The following is a 24,119-nucleotide window of genomic DNA, read 5'->3' on the forward strand; positions in this document are numbered from 1 at the left end:
GGATTTTTTTACAGAGTTCGTCACTCTGTAGCATTGAGTCCTTTTCAATGGAAACTTGTGATCTGTCCGTCAAATTAAACCAAAAGAAAGTAGAAAGTAGGTTAAAGGTCCAATGTGTATTTTTTTGGAGGATCTACTGAAAGAAAGGCAATGTAATATACATACATGTGTCTTCATAGGTGTGCAAAGACCTTTCGCAACAAAGCGTTATGTTTTTTTAAGGGTCTTGTATCACAAGGGGCTTATTTCGCGATAACAACTGGCTGCTTGTACATGATCCCGCTTATTACACGGCTAATTGCCACATGAGTAAAAAGTGGACATAAAATGTAAATTTGAAATATTTATTAGCAAATTTTTACCAAATGCGGACCTTCCCCGAGGAAAAGCCATTTACTTTCGGTTTTAAGGTATGTTAAAAAGTCACGAACAGGCAATTTGGTTTAATCATTTGTAAATATAATGTCATACGGTATATGTTATTAAAAGACATATTTATACTTAATTTGTCAAAAAAAACTGTTAAAATTATTCCCTGCATCCGGGTTACCGTGTGTTATTAGTTTTGAGAGGTTGTTATCTGGGAATAATGAACCTACAAATGTCGTGACTGGCTAATCAGAATCAACCGGAAACATGACGTCATCTTAGTCTTGTGTCAGCCACCGTAATGCTTCGAAACGGATGGGTGGCGTAAGTCCAAATCGCAACCTGACCAATAGATACCGCTAAATTTCATACACTAGACCTTAAATAGAAATCATATTTTACTTATTGTCAAGATTATTCCCCAAGGATGTTTGTGTAAAACCAGAGACTAGATTGTGATAACTTTCTGTCTATATGGCTGAGGATTCCACACAATTTCTCTCAGTAACATGTCACTAAAAGTGTTTGAATCCATGCACATGTATGCTTATCAAGACATATGGGAAGTGCCAGCTTCCCGGACATCTGCTTAGTCCGGGGTAAAAAAGGAAACTAGGGTCATCACTCTCCCTTTCTGTTTTTTTTTCTTTTATGATAGTCACAGAGACCACAACTATGAAAAGGGGTGTTGGGTGTAAGGACTCCCGGCGGAGCTATTCACACATGCTTCCAACCCCCCCACCAAACATTTGCCCAGTGATTCCATTTCAAGCCCTTTGACGCCCGTCTCCTCCCAGGACCGGCCAGAAGAGATACAGTTGCATTCATCTATGTGTGTCAACGTGGTGTGTGCACAGCTACTTTATTCTCCTTCTACCGTGAGTGACCGCTGGGTGATTTAATTACTAGGAGGAAGATGAAGTTGTTCCCTTTTTCAAGACCTATTGGCTAAACCTAAAGAGCGAGATCCAAAAGGTCCATGCTACATATGTCAAACATATATATATATATACATATGTCAGCAAGACAACCAATCCAAAATTCCATAAGGAAGATACCGATAAGATGGCAGAGAATAAAATCAGTACTTCAGAGCTCAATTTCCAACCGCATTTGGTCTTCTGGTGACCTTTTCATTACCCTACATTAATTTCCCCTAAGCACCAACCAAACTTTTAAATTAATACTACTACTGTGATGATTCACATCATTACCAGTACTTAAAAGATATTTTAATCATTCTGGTTTGGTTCACTTGGGTTGTTGAGGGTTTGAAAGCTGGATATCCAATGTCAAAGTTGATAAAAGCAGTCGTTGCTCACCCTATTGTAGAGCAGACAGCTTGGTGAAGCTCTCAGACCGCACAGTTACCACGGGTGGATAAGTTCATAACCATGGAGATGTGGCTGTCATTCTCAGCTGCTTATCCCATTATGTCACAGAACGCAATATCATTTGACAGATGCTTCTATATAAGACTAATGTAGCGTAACAGAAGCTATGGTACAATTACCTGAAAACAGTTATGAATTGCGATACTGTCTCTCTGGAAGATTGAGAGAGTTTGAATTGTTCCTTTGGATGGGGACGGGAAGAAATTTTAACTACCTAGATTTATGTAATGAAGCTCTGGTCATTTCATGGCTGGACTACTACAACTCACTCTTTGGTGGACCACATGCTTCTCCAAAATGCTGCTGCTCATCATGGAGAATTTCCAGGTGTTAATAAATATTTTTTTAATAAACAGTTTTTAAAAATGTATTATATTTAGTTCACTACATTTGGCTAGCTATTCATTAAGTGCATTGCTTCTGAGCTTTTTGTTTCTCTTCCAACATCTTAGATATCTGTACAGATGTTAAAAACCCCTGTAGATGCAATACTGTGGGCATAATCTAAATATTCAATATCTCTGACTATAGGTCATATTCTCTTTCAGAGACAGAGTTTACAGAGGATAGAGTTACAGAATTGAAGCTGCAACTTCACAGTACAAGACCGAGACGAGCTCTCTTCACACCCTGCCCTACATATTAAATTACAGCTAATGGCTAATATAATTAGCATAATATGTGCTGTCTTTGGAAATAAGCAAATATAATAGCAGTGAGACAGAGACTAAAGTAAATTCACTGCTCCCAACAGTAATAAAAAAATCATAAACTCGTTCTTTTTGTGTACAGTCTGAGTGGAAATTCTTTCTTTTTACAAAAAAGTCAACAAAGGAGAATAATTTAGAATAATTTATAAAATTTTTGTAAGTTTTCAAAACTACACCAAAATCCAAGTTCTGTGAAACCTTTAATAGATTTTGCAAACATCTTTCACTTGGCTTGTTTGTGACATGGTGGAATGACAAAAGACATTCGTATAGAGGCAACAAAAAGAGGGGAATTTGAGGACCTGAATTTACAGGATTGTATGGTACAAACTGTCGTAAAGTGAATACAAAACATTTTAAATGCACCACCATTAAAAACATCAAAACGACAAAAAAGTTACAAATGTATAGACAAAACTACTCAACTAATTGACTTCAGTTGTTGCGTCAGTTGTCGATGGCACTCAGTCACCTAGCTATCTAGTTAACAGTGCCAACTGAACACTCACTAAACAGGATCTGATTGTGAGATTGTTCTTGTCTGGGAATTTCCTTACCATTACACAGATTAGAGTCAATTGTGGCGGTTGTAAACTCATTTGTGGGAATGAAACCCAAACTGTCTATCTCATCAGTCCATCAGTCCACCCCAGTGTAATGACATCAGCCTGCAGGGTCACATCCTCTCCGAACTCTCAGACGGTGAAGGAGGACAACGCGCGAAGAGCTTAAGAATGTGAAAAAATAGATGGGAACAAAAGAAGAAGGGGGACAAATCTGCAACATTCCACATCCTGTCTCGTCTTATCTGGCCCGGGGCCCAGGCTGTTTGAAGATATGCCCGAGTTCAGATATGAAAAGCCAAGAGACCCAGGAGAAAGACAAAGCTTACTCTGAAATTGAGCAAAGCCTCATCTTCACATGCCTTTCCCCTCGGCAACTTACTATATTTCAATATCTCCCTCTAGATTAAGCCTCTGAAAAGCAGCTCCTTTGCATGGCATTTGTCAAAGCAGCTGTGGGCCCATTGTCTTTTCACTACACCTTCTGACTAAGAACTGAGCAAAATGACTGACTTCTTATAACATGAGTGTCCGGTCTAGAGTAACAAAGTAAACTTATTGTGAACAAACCACATAATCCACTCCTAAAACAAATAAGAAACTTCCTCTACAAGGTGGAAGGCCTGGCCACGGTTTGGCTGGAAATGAAAAACAGCTGTCATTTTTATTCCAACCGTCTGCATAAGGTACTAATTGAATCCTCTTGAGAAGAAACTAATGGCGTGACAGGTGCACCGGGCATTTCACCAAATGTAAAATCTCCTGCAATACAAACCTTATCAATTCAGACCATATGTGGAAGACGTCTGGTTTCTATTACTTCACTTATCCACCAGCCTGTTGCACACCGAGTCTGGCCTTGCTCCACCTCTGGTTGGATCTTATGAGACACAGTGATTGACACCAGATGTAGATTTGGTCGGCTTCCTTTTCCCACCCCTGACCATGTAGGGTGAGACAAGGTTTCTCGCAGACTGCGGCAGACCTGCTTCACAAACACGCCATGCACGCTCCACGAATTGGCGGCAGGCTGTTGTGGTGAAGAACTGTCAAAAGCAGGATCCTTTGTGACAGAGGTTAACAGTGCCTAGCGGGGTATCTTACGCTGACATTTTCCAGGGTAACCAGGCAACTGGTCAGAGAGGTAGCGACTGCATCACAGTACAAGAAGTGAACAGTGTCTGTGTGAACAAGGGTTGGATGAACTGGATAGGTAATTTAGTCTGCATTTCCTGTAACATGGAGAGGTTAGTTGTGGGAACAGAGCCCAGAGCAGGAGCTACAGGTAGGCATTTCATTAACAGCACAGTTGCGGGTGTTAAACAGACCCTGGGAGACTGTAATGAGTAATGAATATCAGCGCTTGGTAAACGAGAGAGTAATCAAGGTCAATTGGAGAGGTTTAGCTCCAAATGCTAAAGGGTCCACAGTGGTACATAGTGGTCTCCATACATATCACACAGGGGTGGTCCATAACACCTACAGAGAGCTATAGGTATATTTCAATGACAGGTGTTCTGATAGCTCAACCATTTCTTTTTATGCTTTACCTCCAAAAATAAACTAGGCACATCTACAATATAATGAAATATTTGTAATTTATATGTTAATTCAAATAAATATGTCGTGGCAGTACACCGCTATGATAGGTCACCCCAAAATGAAAATTAATCCATCATTTACTCATCCTCATGTCATTCCAAACCATTTTTTTCATCTTCAGAACACAAAAGAGAACATTTTTAAAGAACGTTGGTGCCCCAAAAACGTTGGGCCCCATTTACTTCCACTGTTTGAACACAAGATTACTGAGGCATCTCTCATAATATTTTCTTTTGTGTTTAACAGAAAAAAGGTTTTCAATGACTAAATAAATGTTAATGCTAACAAGTCAAACCTTGATCTCTTGGTTTAAAGCAGCACAAGGTTAATATGCATACACCTAAGCAACAAACATGATGTGTTATAGAAATACGACCTCCTTTTGGTCTGGATGCTATTTCACATTAAAGGTAGTTTATGGTGCCACTGTAAAAATTCCTCTTATAACAGCCGTTTTTGTCAATAATGCAAATAAAATGCCCCTTTAAACTACTAATAAGACAGGAGTCTTTATCTTAGATCAATGTACGTAAATAACACAATAAATATTAGTCTAAAGAAATACTTTTTTGAAGTATAAACGATTAACTGAAAAAACATTGTGGCCAAAAACGAGATGTTAGCAGATAAGGGATCTTTGAAAGAACCACTTAGCATGGTTTATTTTACTGAAGTCTCAGGGGACCAGTCAGCTGAACCTGGCAAAGGACCCAGTCAGCAGGAGAACAGGAATCTTAGGGGAAGCATGCTTACTTGACAGACAGAGTGAACAAAACACTAGTCCAAAAAAGGAAAGCCAGAAGAAAAGAAACAGATCCTGAACAGATTGAGATGTATTTACTTGACCACAGACCACATTATTACAGAATGCAGACAAAGAACATGATGGGAAAATCTCCACATCAAAATGATAAAACTCGGTTGAGCCATGCGGTCATGTAACTCATTCTTGTGGGGACGTAGAAATCGTGTCTGAGAAAGAACTTTGCTATGTGAGGAACGTGTGTGACATTGTTATAGCTAAGCAAAATTAGATATCTTTATCTATTAGGGCAAAATGAAGACTTTTATGGCTTGCTTACACAGTAGCTCTATTAAGTGTAGGCCTGCTTTAACACGATGAAAAACTAAAACTTTTTTAAGCTAAAACGCTGCCTCAAGAGTTTAAAAGGAGACGGTCACAGTATTCATCTACAGTCAGTTTTAGGTCCAATACTGTCCTGGTGGCCCAACAGACAGAAACACACGGGTTTAACTGTCGACATATTTATGGCTGGCTACCAGAATAACAACACATCTGGTGTAATGGCAAAAACATCTGAAAGTAACCCAATTACTCCTTGGGGTACTGAGGTTTGATACTACCACAGTGACACAAAGCACACCACAAGTATGTACAACAGAACAGCATAAAGCTTGTTTCTTCTTTAACAAAGAACCAGACACTTTGCTGCCGTAAATGCTGTTTTTTTTCACACTCTCTCTCTCTTACTTTCCTGCAAACGTGTCTGGAAACCGAGTATGAATCATTTACTGTATGTATCAATGTAAGAGTCTCTCGACAGCCGCTTCCCTAATCAAAGTTCATCTGCGCGTTTCTTAATGGTGACTAACCCAGGACGTAAACACTGACTCACTAACCTCTATCTTCCGACCTTCAATCGCATTCTTTTATCAGAGCAGTCTGCTTTTAAATAATATTACAGATCTGAAAGGAGAAAACAGGCCTGACTGACTTGCCCTTATTCACAGAGCGTTATATTTAAGCCAGAAGGATCCTCAAAAAGGAATCAAATATGGTCTCTCATAAGCCAGAGCAAAGAAACTGGAGTGTTTATTTTGCTGTGTTAGAAAAGGTAAGAGTTGGCTGCAATACAATAAACCTAATACATGAAGTCAAAGGCATTACCCACATAGGAAAAAACTTAACAATACAATACTATGCCAAAGGCTAGTTCAGCAGCTGAGACTACACCAACAAATGTGGTTTTCAACATCTGTAAACATTGAGCAAAGTCTTTTCTTTGAAGCATATTTGTCTCAAGACTCTTTATAAGCTTTGTCTTTTTCTGTTGCACGTCTTTATCACACACAAAACAGCCCCCTAACTAAACGGTGGGACAATAGCCTTTGTATGAAACAGACTGTAAAGACAGTTATGAAAAAGCAAGTTTTGTCCTATAGTCAAATCCATAACTCATAAATGCCAGTGTTTCACAGCCATCCACAAAACCCCCCTTTCCTTGTCTGCATCCCCTACTTTTCTTTATATTCTCACGAAACACCTGTGTCCACACGACAGTATTTTGGAAAGCCTTTTGTGATGCAGGTAGCAATTACTGTAGTCCTTGCAGACTTCTTTTGGCGCAGTGTGTTTGAACTCTGGAATAAAAAGAAGAGTAGATCCAGGCCCATTAGTGGGGGACAGAATTAAATCCTCTATAAATGAAAGGTTCATATCCACTCGGCTCCCAGCATTCCACCTTCAGACGAAACCGTGCAAACACGGTTATCTTTGAACTTCTGTGGTACAGGGAGGCTGAATGAAATCTCAGGTGTTTGATAAGGCAATGGAGGATAGGTTTCACATGCTGCAAGATACCGAACACCTGGTCATTGACACCAGTTTCTGAGGAGAATTTCCACTAAATACAGCTCACTGAACACTGAACAAGAGTAAATAATTTGTCCTCATTGGACAAGAATGACAAAAATGTCTGAAAGGGGCAAGTACCAAGAAACAGATTTATTGTTTCAGCTAGCGGTCACTACATGATGTGTGCCAGAAAAACAAATTTCCTTTGAGCAATAGTTCACCCAAAATTGAAATTCTGTCACTGTTTTTTTTAAGATGTTAAAGAATCTTCACATACAACAAATAAATAAATATGGAACTAGACAGTAGGACAAATGTCAAAAATGTTTTGCTCCATGGAAGAAATACTAAAGGTAAGCAATGACAATTACAAAAATCTTTAAATTTTAGATTAAATGTTCCCAAAAAATTCCACAGACTCCACAGCAAATATCATGAAGTAACAAGAGCAGACATTCCTTAGATTTAATGCATGGCAGAGTGACATTAATACCAGGGTGGAGCATGTGCGTTGAAGGACAAATCACTGGACTTTGAAAGGTTAATCCATAGCTCATGCTTATGAAACAGAAACAGAAAAGGATCCCTGCCAAAAGCTTTTGACATCCTCAGCTAAAGCGAACAGGCTGCATCCAAAAAAAATTTGTCTCATAGAAACAGAAATATTTTAGTTTTGTCGCATAGTTACATTTTTCAGGGTTATCACTGCATGCTATTATGCAGAGAGTTTAAAGGGATATTTCGCCCCAAAATTAAAATATCTCTCATCATTTACTCACTCTCAGGTTGTTCCAAACCTGTATAAACTGCTAAACACAAATGAAAATATTTTGGAAGAATGTCATTAACCAAACCCCCATTTACGGCCATAAAAAATAAGTACCCAATGGGACTCAATGGGTGATGAGACCTGTTTGGTTACTGACATTCTTCCAAATATCTTCCTTTGTGTTCAGCATAACAAAAGAAATTTATACAAGTTTGGAACAACCTGAGAGTGAGTAAATGACACAATTTTCATTTTAGGGTGAATCCCTTTAAAACTATTATACACTTAACCTTTCGACACTTTGCAATGTTTATTAAGCATATGATGATTTGCAAATAAGGAAACTTTTTATAACGTGTGTATGAAACATTTGCACTTAATAACTTCAGAATTCATTCTTGCCCCAATGATTCTAAGCTATCCACATTCTAAAACAGTCCGAAACCACAACACTCCCACCAGAATGAGTTGCATTTTAGATGAGATTCGTAAGTCTTAAAATTTGCCAAAGTTACTTCTATCATTTTTTTCTTATGATGTAATAAAAACACTGACATAAACCAACACAAAACACCTGCAGATATGTTAGCCTGGGATTCTTCATATGCATTACCTTTGAGATTTTAGTTAGACAGTAAGACAATCCTACATATAGTAACACTGGTTTTGCAATTTATGCTATCAGCTAAATAATGCATTAATAGTGGCCAAAGTATTGAGCAAAACATTTCTAGTCTCACTTTTTCAGATCCAGATACATTTTTCTCGTCTTTGAATATGGTTATCACCTCTAGGAGTTTATTATCTGTTGGTACACATACACAAAATATTTGTCAGTTAATTGCCATCCCAGCTCTATATCAAGGCAAAGTTCTGAAATCTTCTTTTGCATTTCATTATCATGTGCAAAAATACAACATTCACTAAATTTCCCAGCACTGCATGTCCAGTTTTACAGATCCTGGGCCTTCTGCCTACATGCCTTCGCTACTGCGTATCCAGGGGGTGTGAGCCCGGCATCAATCTATTCACAGTACTGATGCCCACCTAAAGCATTTTTATTATCCTTTTCTCTGGGTTCTGCCAGAATTCTGCAAGCTCCATTTTGCAGGAGTAGTGTTTCTTTTGTCCCACAGATGTCAGAGTAATCAGATTACTGCAAACCGATAAGGGTACTCATCTTCGAGTCACTGTTATGGCAGCCTTTGTGTAGTCTGTCTGAAAGCAAGCATTTCACGGGGTAGGAATCGGACAGTAAGAGGCTGAGCGCTTTTGGAATAATCTGTCAAACTCTGACAGTGTATGGATGCAGACTTTAAATAGTCTGGGAAAGGAAGACATTTTCCTCTGTGTAGAAAGCTAAGAGGAAGCATATAGATCACACTCTTTGAAGAAGTGAAAATAAATACACGAGAAATAGTTCTCGAGCGTTTCACTCTCCTCACCTGTCCATTCGCTTTTCAATGCTGTCAAGTACAACCTGTCCAATTTCAACTATGTTGAAATAACCCTTTGAGAAGTCATAAAGTCTGCCATCTGATGCCTACATTAGTTGCTATGAGCCCGGAGGGAAAGAAATCAGCCTCGTCATAGAAGATGACACATAATGGGCTCCATATACAACCTTACAGTATATCCCTGCCGAGGGCGTCCATTACTGGCAGACTATCAACAAAAGAAAGAAAAAGACCACTAGCTTCTAGCTTTTGCCTCTATCTTGAGCAGCCATCTTCTTCTGTTCCCTCTCTCAGAAGTTAAATGGGGAGGAGCATGTGTCACTTAATTTAGGAGCTTTTTGTCCCCATCTCCCCTGGGGGCCCTGTGAGAAAATGCTGCCGGAGGTGCAACAATTGTCAAAGGAAGGTTTGACTGTTTACACAGTTTAAAGTGACTTTGGTAGAGAAGAAAACATATCCTCTGTACCACACCGGATGTAAAAAGAAAGTCTCAAACTGCAGGTAACTAAACACAGATGAAAGACAACCCAACTTTTATCCAGTTACTTCCAAGGTCTGATCAGAGGTCATCTGGTCGTGATGCCATAATAAGATCGCAAAAACTAGACTTGGTTTCTAAAGTTTTGAAACACTTGATTGATTGAGTATTCAAAATAATTTAATCTCAAGGTGCATGTTTGATAGAATGTTTGAAATTACTTTTGTTGAAAAATATATACATTATAATTCTTTCATTAGATCTCTTAAATATAATTTAATCATATTTATAAAGGATGACTTTGGAAATTCCTTGGATACTGTTTAAAACCCTTACCAGGGTGAAACCTCAACAAGTTTGATTTAGTCAATTCCAGGCGACTTTGATAAATGTAACAGTTTTAATGTATTTTAGTTATAACATAATTCCTATAGTTACAATGGTTGGATTCATAGTTTCAATGAGTCTGTTACTATTCTGAAATGTGGGGAAATGTCTTTTAAAACTTTTGAACAGTACTGTAGCCATTTGTAACTAGGGATTTACCGATACCAATTCTTAAAGACCGAGTACGAGTACCGACAATTTTTTTTGGTACACGCCGATACCTATAAACGATGCCTGTATAATGTACAAATATGTTAATAAACCACTATCTTACTGGTAAAAAAATTATTTTGTTTTTAGGTACTAAGTACTATTTTTAAATGAAGTTCATTTATGATAAGTAGCACAATTTTACTAGCACATTTACTTCAGTTTGCTAAAGTAAACAATATACTCTGTGGTCGAGTTATAAAAAATTCAAGGGGCTGGTGTGGTAAAATGTGCGTGTAGTATTACTTGTTCAAGTTAATAGGACTTTTATTTTGACGAAAGCTTCACAAGCACAATGCGTTTAGGTTCAGTACACGCAACCGCACAACTCTTTCACACACATTCACGCAAAACAAGCAGAATACATATTTAAACAGTATTTGAATATAGCGTTAGCTGTTATGTTAGCTGGTAGTGGTTCAGTACAAATTTCTTGTTAGGAAACAATACATTTGTCAGATTCCATGCCGTTCCCCGTTGTACAGCAAATTAGGTTTATATGCCTGGATTCCTCGATTTCGTCTGTGTTTTCCGCACTGCGGAAATCATAGCGCTCTATGTATGTCACGTGAGGTATCGGACATTGTTATCGGTGTGTCATAACGAGTACGAGTACATGAGCTTTGTATCAGGCAGATACCGATACTGGTATCGGTGCTTCCCTATTTGTAACCATATGTTTACAATTGTACATTTTGTGTCTATTTGTATTTCTATTGAGGACCTGAGAAAAATACAGATAAAAATACAATAGCAACATTACCAGGAACTCTATAAAGTCTCCTGAGCTGTGAATGCGCCAAAAAAATGAATCCCATTGGAATCTCTCAAACGGAAGCCAAATAAACACAAACAGCGAGCTGGGTGGCTCTCCTCACTAAACACACCACAACCATGCGGCCCACATCAAAGACCTGCAGTGAGTGCATGCAAACATTTACAACCACACTCTGTACACACAAACCTCTGAATGGACAACAAGTGGAAAGAATCTTAATTGATGTTACCATTCAACTCACAAATAATTATGTACAAATAGAAATTGATGAAACATTTACACAAACAATCAAGCTTCTTAATGTACACCAAAACTAAAAATCTAAATGTTTACAATAAGAAAGTCTAGAAAATCTTTATAAATACATGTGTGATCTTGTGGGCTTTTCTCCTTGGGTTCTAGACTCATTAAAAGTTACAAATGCTTGTTTTGTAAAATGTCACTTTAGTCAATCTAGTTTGCAAATCCAGAAGATACTGTGGAAGTGTAAGAATAAAGCTGCCTTATCAGTCTCATATTCTCTTTTGTAGCTTCTTCCCCACTCCAAATCTTACAAACGCAATGGCGCGCTTTGATAAAAGGTCTGCAACAATACTTTGATTCTTCCATAGACCCTCCCTTTAATCCTGTCACATAACCCACCTCCTTAAGTGAACTCTGGGTAGTGCACCAGGGACCCTAAGCTTATCCCCCCGGCCCACTCTTACTGCCATTACTGGCCAACACGAACAACACAAACCCCCTCCAAGAGGCCGGGCGAAGCACAACCTTTATCTCACCAGGAGCCCAAAGTGCTTGCTTAAAAAATTTTGAGCCTTGGCATCAGTACATTTTTTAAGAAAACCAGGTGAAAACATCTCAGAGCACCACTGATAAAAATCAAGTCGAGTCAAGCCAAGCAAAACAATGTCGCAAATATCACAGACAATAAGAAGGCAGAAAATCAAACTCCTAAATATCTTCCACTTTTAGGCCTTGAGAAAGACCTGCAACATTTTTCATCTTCAGTATTTCACACAATATACTGTATAGAATCTGCAAAATTAAAGACAGCCAGGCATACTTAAGGTGGGCGCCAGCCGGAAAAACTGTCTGCCGATGTTTTCATCCCCGTCCCTCCAGATGCTCATTTTAAATATCATCTCATAACATTTCACCTCTTATTAAACAAAGCAAAATTAAACCTTCATGGATGAATACTAATAAAGGTCACACTCAGGTAAAAAAGACACCTTAAAGGTTTGTTGAAAGGGTGGGTGGGAGGTCGATTCATAAGGCTGGAACGATAAATCTTGACGTCATTACTAACAGCTACAAAGCAGACGAACCCAAAACAAAACATTAAAGACTGACTACGTGTAATTCAGCGAGTGTAAACTTGCGGGTGGGGAGTGAACACAGTAAGAGCGCATTGAGGTGGGCTGCAGACGCCACCCCGTTTAGCAAGGTCATTTGTCATTTGAATAACACCCTGGATGTGAACAGATGGGGTGTGCCATGTCAGCCTGCCTCTGAATGGAGGGATGAACCGATGGAGGGAGAGAACGCTGAGGACCTGATTATGTTCGGTGGAGCCGTTGTGAGACGTGAGCAGATATGAAGTCTGCGCCTCATTGGACATATGTCTGCTCTGGGCAGGGTTAATCAGTCTTTTTTGTAAGGGGAAGTGATCCTTTAAAAGAGGGAAAGGGGAGGGAGATGATGGGATTGGAGAGCAACATCACTTGAGCCTGCTCTATTGTCTCCATGTAAATACACCCTGATCAAGATTCCAGCAGTACTCTGCCAGCAAATTCAATATACGCAGGCACGCCGAATAGTTCAAGAAGAAAGCGAGCACAGATAACCTGAGTTCTGGTCAGGAAGAAGCCTAACAAAGGGAATGTCATGCTCTTTTAAATCAAAGAACATTTGATAAAGATCCCTCAACTCACTAAATGTGACAGCATTCAGAAAGTCTCTCGAAAGTATTTGACATCTCTGTCATTTTAAAGTCGCTATTTCCAAAGCAGAAGTATAAGAATGTAAGCTGGAACACTGCAGCATTTATTCACGAATTTCTGAGAGCCAGTTTCTGGAAACAAAGTTTGCTTTTTTATGGTTTGGCCGCTAGTTCCTCAAACTCCTCCCCCACAAGGTCAGCCTGTGGTCCCTTAGCCTGGTCATTCATCTCACATTGAATCCTTGCACCAAACACATTCCTTCTGCCACCTCATGAACAAAAAAGACATTAAGGGAATGAGGGATTCAAGGAAGCTTGAAATAACTAAGCCACTGCAATTTATGACGTGCTACCACATCTTCAGAAGTCTAAAGACCATTTTGAAAGACATAAACAACTCTGGTCCAGAAGAACTTCATGTTTGAGTTTTTTAACGCTACACAACTATATAAAAAGTACAACCAACAAAACATGTAGAACTAAATAGAAATATCAATATCTTTGAGATTCTTTGAGGTCCATTATATGAAAATTTAGCAGCATTTAGAGGTGATGTTGCAAATTGCAACCAATGGCTCACTCCACCCCTTACTTTTAAAGCACTTTGGTGGCCTTGCAGGACTAGGCTGGCATCACGTTTTTGCTCCTTATCCTGAAGAAATACTGATTTATGAGCAGAAGAGCAATTGTCCGTTTAGGACTATTGTACAAACAAAATGGTGAATTCCATGTTCAAGGGGACCCGTACTATGTGTAGATAGAAATAACTCATTCTAAAGTAATAAAAGCATAACGCTTCAATATGTCTTTATACAGCTCTGAAGACAGTTATGTACAGTATATTACGTTCCATTTCTCAATAGATCCTCCTAGAAATTACACATTGGACCTTTAAGAAACCCCCAGCAATTCCCTAGCAAACACCAAGGCCACCCTAGCAACCGCAAGTCCCTCAGATGACCTCAGCAACCTCCTGAAAAGTCTGAGCATGGCAGTATCGCATGGGCAAGCACCACTCAAACATTCTTTAGAAAATGTCATTTGAAAAGATATCTTTGAAAGTTGATCTGATATGTCCACTGCGTGACCCCTGTAAATCTCATCTGTCCACCCTTTTTCAGAAGAAGCAGCGCTTTTGGAAATGGAAACATGTTCTCACCTGCCCTAAATCTGACCTACACTGACCTGTACTGCTGCTACAGGTACACACCCTGAGAAAACACTACAATATCCTAACTAACACACACATGTACACACGGAAACACTGATGTAACAGATAGCATTGGTTTGGAACAGCCTTCATTCATCTCACCTAAAGCCCAGAGGAAAACTGAGGAATTCCACAGAAATTCCGAATAGACTATTAGACTTAACCACTTCATAAAATCAAACTAAACACAACGATAAATAGACTGTGCCTTACAAAAATACAATACTACACTTTGATGAAATGGCATTTCACAGATAAATAAGATGAAAGTGGATAAATTTGAATTGGAAAAAAATATTTAAAAACCCAGTAACAGGAGAAATACACTTCATGTTCGGATGTGTCTAACTTGTAAATGTTATGGAAATTACTCACAGTTATGGCTTTAGCTCACAGAGGGAATGACTGAAACCTTTCCACCTGAGTTCCTCTGAGATCATTCCAAAGGTCTCGTCTTTCTGTACCATTATGTTCTGATTCATGTGTTTGCCTCATAAAGAATTTCAACACTGATCCTTTAAACCATTATTTTTGGTTTCTCCCAGAGAAAACTAAAAACAAGACACATATAAGAGAGACACACATCTGTACAGAAACTGCACTGAATTCACTCTTTAACGTCAAAGCAACTTGGAGTGGAACGGTAGCAAGTACGTAACCTCTGTAGGTCAAACCTGGCAGTGTGTCTTTTCCAAAGTGTTCCCTTAGGCTACAGAAAGTATCCACTTCACTTTCCACGTTCTAGATGTAGTTAAACAGATAAGCTATGAACCTGATTGAATCTGACATGAAGATTTCAGGAAAGACAATCGAAGTCATTGTGCCGTCACCCTCTGGCTTAAAATAATAAATAAACATGCCTGTGTGTGTGTCTGTGGCTGGTTTGTACATACAAACACAGAGAGATTGAGGCCTCCCTGCTCGCCCGTAAGAGAGAAGACAAAACGCAGAGAGAGAAAGATAAAGGAACATCCAATCTGTTACAAGACCACTTCCTACCAGCTGGCCAGATGGTGTGTGTGACAGACTAGCAGTACAGAGGGCAGTGGAGAGCACAGCCGCGGTCTCTGGCTGCTCTTACCATGACTTATCCCAGCATGCATAGCACAAGCCGAAAAACCACAAAGGAAGATCTGGCCGCTTTCCCTCGCTCCAGTTTTTCTGTCCCCCTGACCTTTATCCCCCTTTTATGCTCCTCTTCCTCACTCATTCCCACTCTTTACTGAATTCTCAATGCCACGTAAACCTTCATCTTGAAGGAATGTGTTCTTGCCAAGAAATGTTTTCTTAAATGAGATGTTTTTGGTATGCTTTAGACGATTCAAGTGTCCTTATAGAATATTTATTTGTGACAGGAGTTCAACCTAATTCAGGCTTTTATACATTTCATAAAACTCACTGTTAGACTATAAGAGAAGGTAAAAATAAGTGATCAATTATAAGTAATAATAATACATTAAGTTTCTGTCGTTTTTTTTTCATTCTCATGTGGCTTAAAAGCTGTTTTTGAGTTTTTGCAACATAAAATAAGACATTTTAGGAAATGTCACAGTGGTTTTGTGTTCACACAATGGATGTCAATAGGGGCTAGTGATGTTTGGTTACTATTGTCCTTCAAAATATCATATTTTGTGTTATGCAGAAGAAAGAAAGTCTCTAAAACACTTCTATGAAACGTCCTTTGAAGTTCTGCTTGCAAATGTCTCCTAATCTAACCAAATCTGTCCCTTGTAATTTCCCTCGCCATAGTAGGAACAAATTGTGAGACCTAACAAAGATTGACGTTTGCACATGCACTAGCAGACCTCCATTACAATTTGATCGGTCCGCATGTGTTTAGCTGACGAAGTGAAGTTGATGCCATTGTTACTGTTTATTACTGAGAGGTGGACCGACCAATCACAACAGCCTGAGAAGCGGAAGCTTGCTGATATGGTGTGGGTGGGACATCTTCAGACATACGCTCTAAGCGGGGAACCAATCATGACAGACTGGGTCAGCTCTACCAATAAGAGCGTTTCGGAAGGAGGGACTTTATATAAACCGTAAAAAATCCAGTCGTTTTGTGAATACGTAAAAAACAAGGACATCCACTGTTAAACACCCAAAAAACATAATCAAAGCTTCAAAAACTTCAGAATGGCACCTTTAAATACTATAAAATGCTAAATCAGTGAATCATACACAACATGCCTTAAGAAAGTAAAAAGGATTTGTGTTATTTACATACTAAAATTCAGTTAGAAACTTAACACATCTCTACTGTCTATGAGACTGACACTGCGCAAAATGCCTCTGCCTATAAATGTTAAGTTGCAAACTCCGAACATGAGACTTACAAGCCCAGAAACAATAAGCAAACAGTGTACTTCAAAGGCCAAAACTTCTTTACAAGACGTGCTTTACTTCAAGCCTGTATCATTCCGGCAAGCTCAGTTCCATAATAACAGAGCAGTAATGAGGGTCTTTCTTTCCACACGGCCACCGGGTTTCAGATACTGACAGCTATGCACAGCACGCTGCCAGTCTCTCCATGAGCATGTGTGTGTGTTTGATAGACTAACTGAGAGGAAAAGACAAGCGAGAGAGAGAGAGAGAGAGAGAGAGAGAGACATTAATGAAAATTGTTACAGTTAAAAACCAACTGCAACTAATCTTGTACCCCTTAAACTCCAAAATAACTGCTAACGCTTCAGCAAAGCATGTTTGTGCGGAGATGGCCTGTGTCAGATATCACTGTTTGCTTCTGAAAGCCAGCACTTCCTTGCCATTGTTTGATGAAACAACAGGATTACTAGGCGACTTCATTTGAGCCAGACAGATATATTGGTTTGCGCTGAGCAGAAAGCACCAGACTACTACAATACAGCAGATTTTAAGCAATACCTAAATCCTTAAAAGAACAGTCCACCCAAAAAAGAAAATTCTGTCATCATTTACTCACCCTCATGTCATTTTAAACCTGTGTACAAAAGAAGATATTTTAGAGAATGTTGGTAACCGAACAGCATTGGCAGCCATTGACTTGCATTGGTTTTGTGTTCACCCTGTACAAGTGAAAGGGTACTGCCGTTGTTCGGTTGCAACATTCTTCAAAATATGTTCTTTTGTGTCATTCTCCTGAAAAAAAGTCATACCGCTTTGAAATGTTGACGGAACTGTCCTTTTTGGGTGAAATATCCCTTTTAAACTGTGTATACACACCTTTAAATTATAAATCCCCCTAGTGATGTATACACAGAACACCTCACTCAGTCACATATTGAGCGTAGGATTTAATAACTACATGTTTGAGTAGAGAATCAGGCCGGGTCTGGTGCACCTCAGCAGGTCTAGGGATCTGCACCTGGTTGTTATTATGCTGGCAGCTTTACAGCCCAGATTCCATTGTAATTACAGGTATGCTCAGCAGGGCTCTGTAATACAGAGGACTGTGGGAAAGCAAGCGGCACGCTCGCTTCACTTGCCAAGCGCTACTGTTTCGCACGCATTATACATTTAGGTTTAAATGCTCAAAACATATCCGAGTCATTGGGTCGTGGGCAGCTGTGATGTCAGCCGGATGATAGAGGAAACCATTACGAGATCTCAAAGAAGTTCAAGATGTTACAACCGAGAGGAAATAATCTAGACATAGACATCCTTGTGGAAATGGCCACCGATAACAAAAAATCATTGACATCCTGCTAGAGCTCACATATATATAACTGATAACACACAAAGACTTACAATTATTGAGAAAGCCACAGTTTTAACTCATTATGCTTGAGCGTTTGTGGGTGGGCTGTGATTTTAAATGAGACTAACTTCATAGTCGTAGTGAGGGCAAGGGGCATGTGGGAGGAGTTAAAATGGATCTAAGCAGGACAAGTTGCTCTGTGACCCCTTCAAGTACACTTAGAAGGGCGGAAAACCAGTAATGCAGCTCCAGTTTAATCATTGACTTGAACAGAACATAGTCTTGCTGAATTCCGGCCCATCTGAATAGATGTATCCTATTCAGAGAAGCCACACACTGCATTAGCATGTGTTATTGGTCTTTTGTGTGCTTTTCTGGTTTACACCTTACAACTAAGGACATTCCAACAGGGGCAAACGAAAAAGCCACCACCACGGGCCACCTCACTCTGCAAACAAACTGTAAAAGTGGATTGTAAAGCCCTTAGTGAACTTTTGACCACCATTTTGCTATGCAGGTGTATCCTGACGCATGCCTTCAAATATTTCCTTTAATGATATGAGTTATTTTGTTTGCTTTTCAATTTTAATTCCACCTTCTAATAAAAAGAAATGTGATTTTCCTCAAGCTTTTAAAATAAAGTAAGTCAACTGTTTCAAATGTCGGAAATCCCACAAGCACAAACTTTCGACTTAGCATTAGACTCCTGAGATCTTGAAACTGTGTCCAGTGTTTGAATGTGACTAAAGATAACATGATCTATCTGGTTCCTGATAAATCTCTGCCACATTAACTGCAGCAGCTGTCTGTTCCTTCACATTTAGTCCAGTCTGAAATGCTGCCAAAGATATCAAAACATGGAATCTATAACGTGTGAAGTGTTTTATATCTAGTCTACCCTTTGTGTCTGGAATGTGGATGTTTTCCAGTCTGCTGACCATTCAACTCATAAGAACAAAGTGACCAACTCCTTACTGGAGGTACTTCAACATCCCTCTAGTCTAGTACTAAAAAGCCACTATCACAAAAGGAAGAGATAGCAGGTGCGTAAATGTAGACCACTGGTGAAAACATTTCTATTTCTATTTAGAACATCTAACATATTTTTTTGTGTGCAAAAAAAAAAAGTATCTGACCTTGTACAATGGAGATAACACTGTGTAACTGAGCTTCTTTGATTGATAGAAAGAAATAATGCAGAAACTATGATATCAAGAAGTTAGCATTGTAATGTAGTATACTATAGTCTTATAGTAAATATAAAAATAATTATGACCCACTATATTACTTGTATTTAGATTAAACTTAGAATCTCAGATTTTACATCAAACATCAACTGCTTGACTGCTAGGAAAAGAGTGGCAAGGTATTTTAATATAATCAATTCAATTCCAACTACATTCTGACAGGTTAAGCATTCCTTAAATCTGTAAACTCTGTGTAATGAAGTGAACTTGACTATAAGAATGTCTACACTGTACATGTGTTGCTAGAACAATGAAATCTGTTGGAGAGATTATACAAGACATAACTCAAACTTGGTGCCAAGACAAACTCTCTTGATCTCCAAAGGAAGTCAAAGAATAAAATACGAAGAGACTTAAGTGTAAGGCTACAAAAACTCTTTCTATTGTTTTTGCATATTTTCGATGGCAAAACGTCATTAGTATTCCAAGCAAGCTTGCAGGTTTTTGGGTTTTAATTAAAAATTTCAAAAATGTAATAACTCTGGAGACTTCAGTTTCAGGTGTAAATCTAAAGCCATTTCTCATCTCTTTGATTCCATCTCCACACTCGAGTTATCTTTCCACCGTCAACGTTTTTTCTTTGTCTCCAACTTTCAGCCCTTAGTCCAGCTCTTCTCTAATCACGTTCCGCAGACAAAGTCCCAGTGCCGCTCCATGCTGGAAATCAACCGAGCGGAAAATGCCTTCCCATGACTTCCCTTACAAAGATGTGCTTGTGCATAGGCAAATGTAATGAGGTGATGAGGATGAGCGACCCATCAAAAACTCGGTGGGGAGCACTGTGTCTTAAGATCTCTTATGCTATGAAGACTTTGTGAGGAATTATCAGGGTGATAAGTGCTGCCAAAATAACTCAAGAGGAAAATGAGTTTCTACTTCTGCCATCTACGAACCTTAAACTGTTCCTGTTTAGGCTAGCTCGCATACATCTGTGGCCCATGCGTCACGGCTTGTGCTGTTTTTGAGCATCTTGGGTCATGGGTGTCACATAAAGAAGATTTGTTGAAAGTTTATTATAATCCAACTTTTTTTATAAATACAGTGGTTACAACCATTGCATTGCTATGAACAGCCTTACGACTAATCAGAACTGTTTCCTTTCACCCGCATACATTTGGAAACCAGCCTAAAATAACATAGTATATTTTAAGAGAGAGCCCTTCTTCAGTGATTCTCATGCTAAGACCATTATCAAGGAGAGTGGGGAGTCATTGACCTTAATTATTCTTGATCTATTAATCATTACCTGGCCGACTGACTTTCATGCAAACTGAAATCAGAGACACGTCAGGCCTACTCCTTACACAAACACCAGAATAAAAGTAAGTGCTCCCATAGGCCTTGACAGAGGAACCCTCGCAACATGAGACTTACTACTCCCAGACTGCCACATTCTATCCAGAGCATTTCACAGGACCTGCCCACTCATTATGACCAGAGACCACCAGCACCGGACCCTCTGTCCTTAGGCTAAAGCTCAACTTGAACTGGGCCTCTTGAACTAGCCTGCCCTCATGACAGACAGAGAACTGAGGGAGAGCATGCAGGAGAAGAGAAAAAGAAAACCCCCTTTGTTGCTTTTCTTTGCTGCAAAATAGGGTGGCATTTGTTTGGGATTGGGTCGGCATCCAGTGAAGTGGAGCTGATTCAAAAGGAGCCGATAAAAAGACGGCAGGAGATAGATTTCTAGCACCTATGCATTAGTGATGGCCCAGTTGAAGCCAATGTTGGTAGCAATAAAAATTGAATATTAAAGGAACGGCTCATCAAAAATGAAACTTCTGTCTTCAGTTACTTGTCATCAAGTTGTTCTGTTGCACTTTGACTACCATTTTAATTTTTCCTACTATGGTAGTCTGTAGTTGCCAAGAAATGATTGAAGTGCTTATCGGCCGATATGGCCGATAATACTGTATGTCGTACATCCCTAATGTAAAGGGTGTATAACTTGAGAAAATCACAAGTTTGCCACGAAGCTCTGCGGGCAGATTCCATTCAAGTGTGCATAATATCTGACCTGTAAACAACTGTGGTTAAAAACAAACAGTCAGAAACATTATGCTAATTATGAGCGCGTGAATATGCTCTTGAGACTGTGTATTTTTGCTCAAAGAATGCAATAACCCCAGCGTTCATTCCAAAAACTCTAGGAGCCTGTGTCAGCGAAAACTTGGTAGGAGTGAGATGTCAGCGCCTCTAGGCCTCCTTTAAGCTTTGCTCATCAGCGTTCCAGTCCACACTTGTATAAAGAATTTCTCTTTGCGTTCTTACATTATCACATTTCCTCCTACCGAACTTCTTGAATCAAGTTAAAAAAAACTGTGTGGTATTCCTAGATTCAACTTGGAATCTCTTCATTTCTCAGAGTGCTTTCTGTCAGAGGTGAAGAGAGAGGATAGGATACGCTCGGCGGGCTGACAGGTACGATCTTGTTCTCTCCGCCCCACAAGCACACTTCCTCTTTTATGCTGTAGGTCTAAAACCTGGACCCAAAACAGTGACAAAGCGGGTAAAATAATAAACACTTCACTGAAGGGTCATGCTTTATTAAATGCCTGATGGATCACATAAAATTCCTGAACAATTTGATCCCACACAAAGTAGAAGCCATTAGGCGTCACTCCAAGTCATACAACCTTCAGTCCAGCACTTTTTTCCCATTCAAGGGCTGGTTTATGATATGCCTAACCATGTCAAAACCAAGGTCAGGCCGGCTGTTGCTGAATGTTTTGGAACATATGTAATCCGTGTTTACGGGTGATTTTGGAATTAGGCTTCTTAAGCTGCTTTTTTAAATAACCGATTGGCCCTTTGGAGGACAGCTGTTTGCTATTTGTTGCGTATACTTGAGCATCTCGCGTTTAAAAAGCGATCCAACCCCATTACAATATAAAAAGCACTGCATTTGTTAAATGAACCACATGGCCTTTCATTAGGCGAAGCGGCATTTATTTTCCGTGGCCTTACACTTACGCCTCTAAATTGCGCCCTCATCAAACCTCTTAAGACTTCTGCGGCAACAAAGACGGTCCCTCCACAGCAACGGCTTGTGCCAAAAAGCTCTGCACTTAAGAGCACGAAGGAAAATTGACAGGAGAAAAGGTTAACAGAAAAACTGGGCTGGCGGAAAAAAGAAATTTGTTCATTTTTGCCTCTCAGACTACTTGCCATACAAAGAGGATGCAGAAAAGGAATACAGAATCGATAGATCTAATAAGTATTGCATTTCCTCTGTTTGCACGATTGCCAGCATTGTACAGCACTAAAAGAGACAAAATGCAAGCTGTACAAAAGAGACTGGTGATATTAAAGAAGGAAGGCGCCTGTCTCGTATCCTTGAGCTTTAAGAGAACATTCGCTTCTTTTAATGCATCAGGGACAAGTACATGAAATGTCACCGAATTTTGGACAACAGACAGGTCGTTCATTCACATGCCTGATGTCATTAACTGGCGAGCCAAACTTTCCTCTGACATTCTGGCTTTGGGAAAGTGGTGACAAGCCGCTAATGGCATTCCATCTTAAGGAAGATATACAGGGGCTCTTGTGGGGGTCGCAAAACTTGAGGCTACGCAGTTAGATTTTAGCATCTCCACTCTTTGAATGATTTCCCTTAAGGTGGCAAAGCTTTGGACTTTCACTCATGTTAGTCGAAAGCCCGAAGGTGCTCATTTTAGAGAGCTCTGAATGCAATGGGTTGATTGCAAATGACTGTGCACATAATATGCTGTGCTTTTAAAGCCCCGGGGTTCAAGAAATGCACTAAATGTTGTCAGCTTACAAAAGTGTACAGAAGCAACATAAGGAAAGCATATCAGAAGTCACAACTGCTGTATTATTGTCACAAAACGTGAATCGCTCTATTAAGGAGAATGAACGAAGAGAGAAGAAACAGCACCTGCTTTGGCTATCTGGACGGCACTGACAACCTCAAATCTCTGCATTAATCCCAGGTGGCAGATGTGAGTTATGTACTGTATGGAGAACGTCTCTTACCTTCTACGCAGTGTTCTACCTCCTCCAGGTTGCGCAGCGTAATCCTCATCAGGCTGGAGTTGAGCATCAGTTCATTCTTGTGGGTGGGCCACATGTATTCAGGGGCCAGGTTGACAAAGAAAATGCGCGTATCTCCGGTGGCTACCTGATTGTCGCAAACGTGGGGGTCTCCAAACCCGCCGATCATCACTTTGTTTCCTCCATCCAGCAGAATCTCTCCATTTACAACGGTCTTGCCTTTTAGGTAGCGCCATACCCTGACCTTTAGACAAGCAGAGGGAGAGGACATAAGACACGATGAGTAAACACAACTTTGGGTAGATCAAGGGCACATTCCAGAGATGACCAAATCTGGGTATATCACAGCTAAAATTGAAGCACTTTAATCTTTGAAACTTTCTTGAATCACGCCGTGATATCGCCGAACACCACAAGCGTGGACTCCAGACTAGCGTGATGTCAGTAAAGCAAAAGAATACATTTTCTAAACTATATTTTTCAGTTTAACTTTCAACTCAAACTCTTATGCTGATATTGTCATTTGTACGGGAAACTTTTTAGACTTCAACTTTTGGACAGCAATCTCTAGCAAAAAAATCATGCCTTCAGGTTAAATGAAACGACAGCAGTGCCACAACTTCAGATTATTGTTCTTTATTTAGGCTTCTGCTGATATTACACTTTATTTCTGATCTTTCTCGTCTTATTTATTGATTTCTTCTGCTTGACAGA

General features: G+C 39.6%; 1 protein-coding gene across 7 annotated transcripts in view; it reads right to left on the reverse strand.

Annotated features, from left to right (window-relative positions):
* Positions 1-24,119, reverse strand: part of agrn (agrin) — a 201,025-nt gene that overhangs the window by 175,907 nt on the left and 999 nt on the right. For all 7 annotated transcript variants that reach the window (XM_056733757.1, XM_056733749.1, XM_056733750.1 and 4 more), the window contains exon 2: positions 23,388-23,649. In XM_056733757.1, coding sequence (XP_056589735.1) covers positions 23,388-23,649 — 262 coding nt within the window. The remainder of the gene's footprint in view (positions 1-23,387; positions 23,650-24,119) is intronic.

The sequence above is a fragment of the Triplophysa dalaica genome, chromosome 20, assembly GCF_015846415.1.
Source record: "Triplophysa dalaica isolate WHDGS20190420 chromosome 20, ASM1584641v1, whole genome shotgun sequence".
Classification (NCBI taxonomy): Eukaryota; Metazoa; Chordata; class Actinopteri; order Cypriniformes; family Nemacheilidae; genus Triplophysa; species Triplophysa dalaica.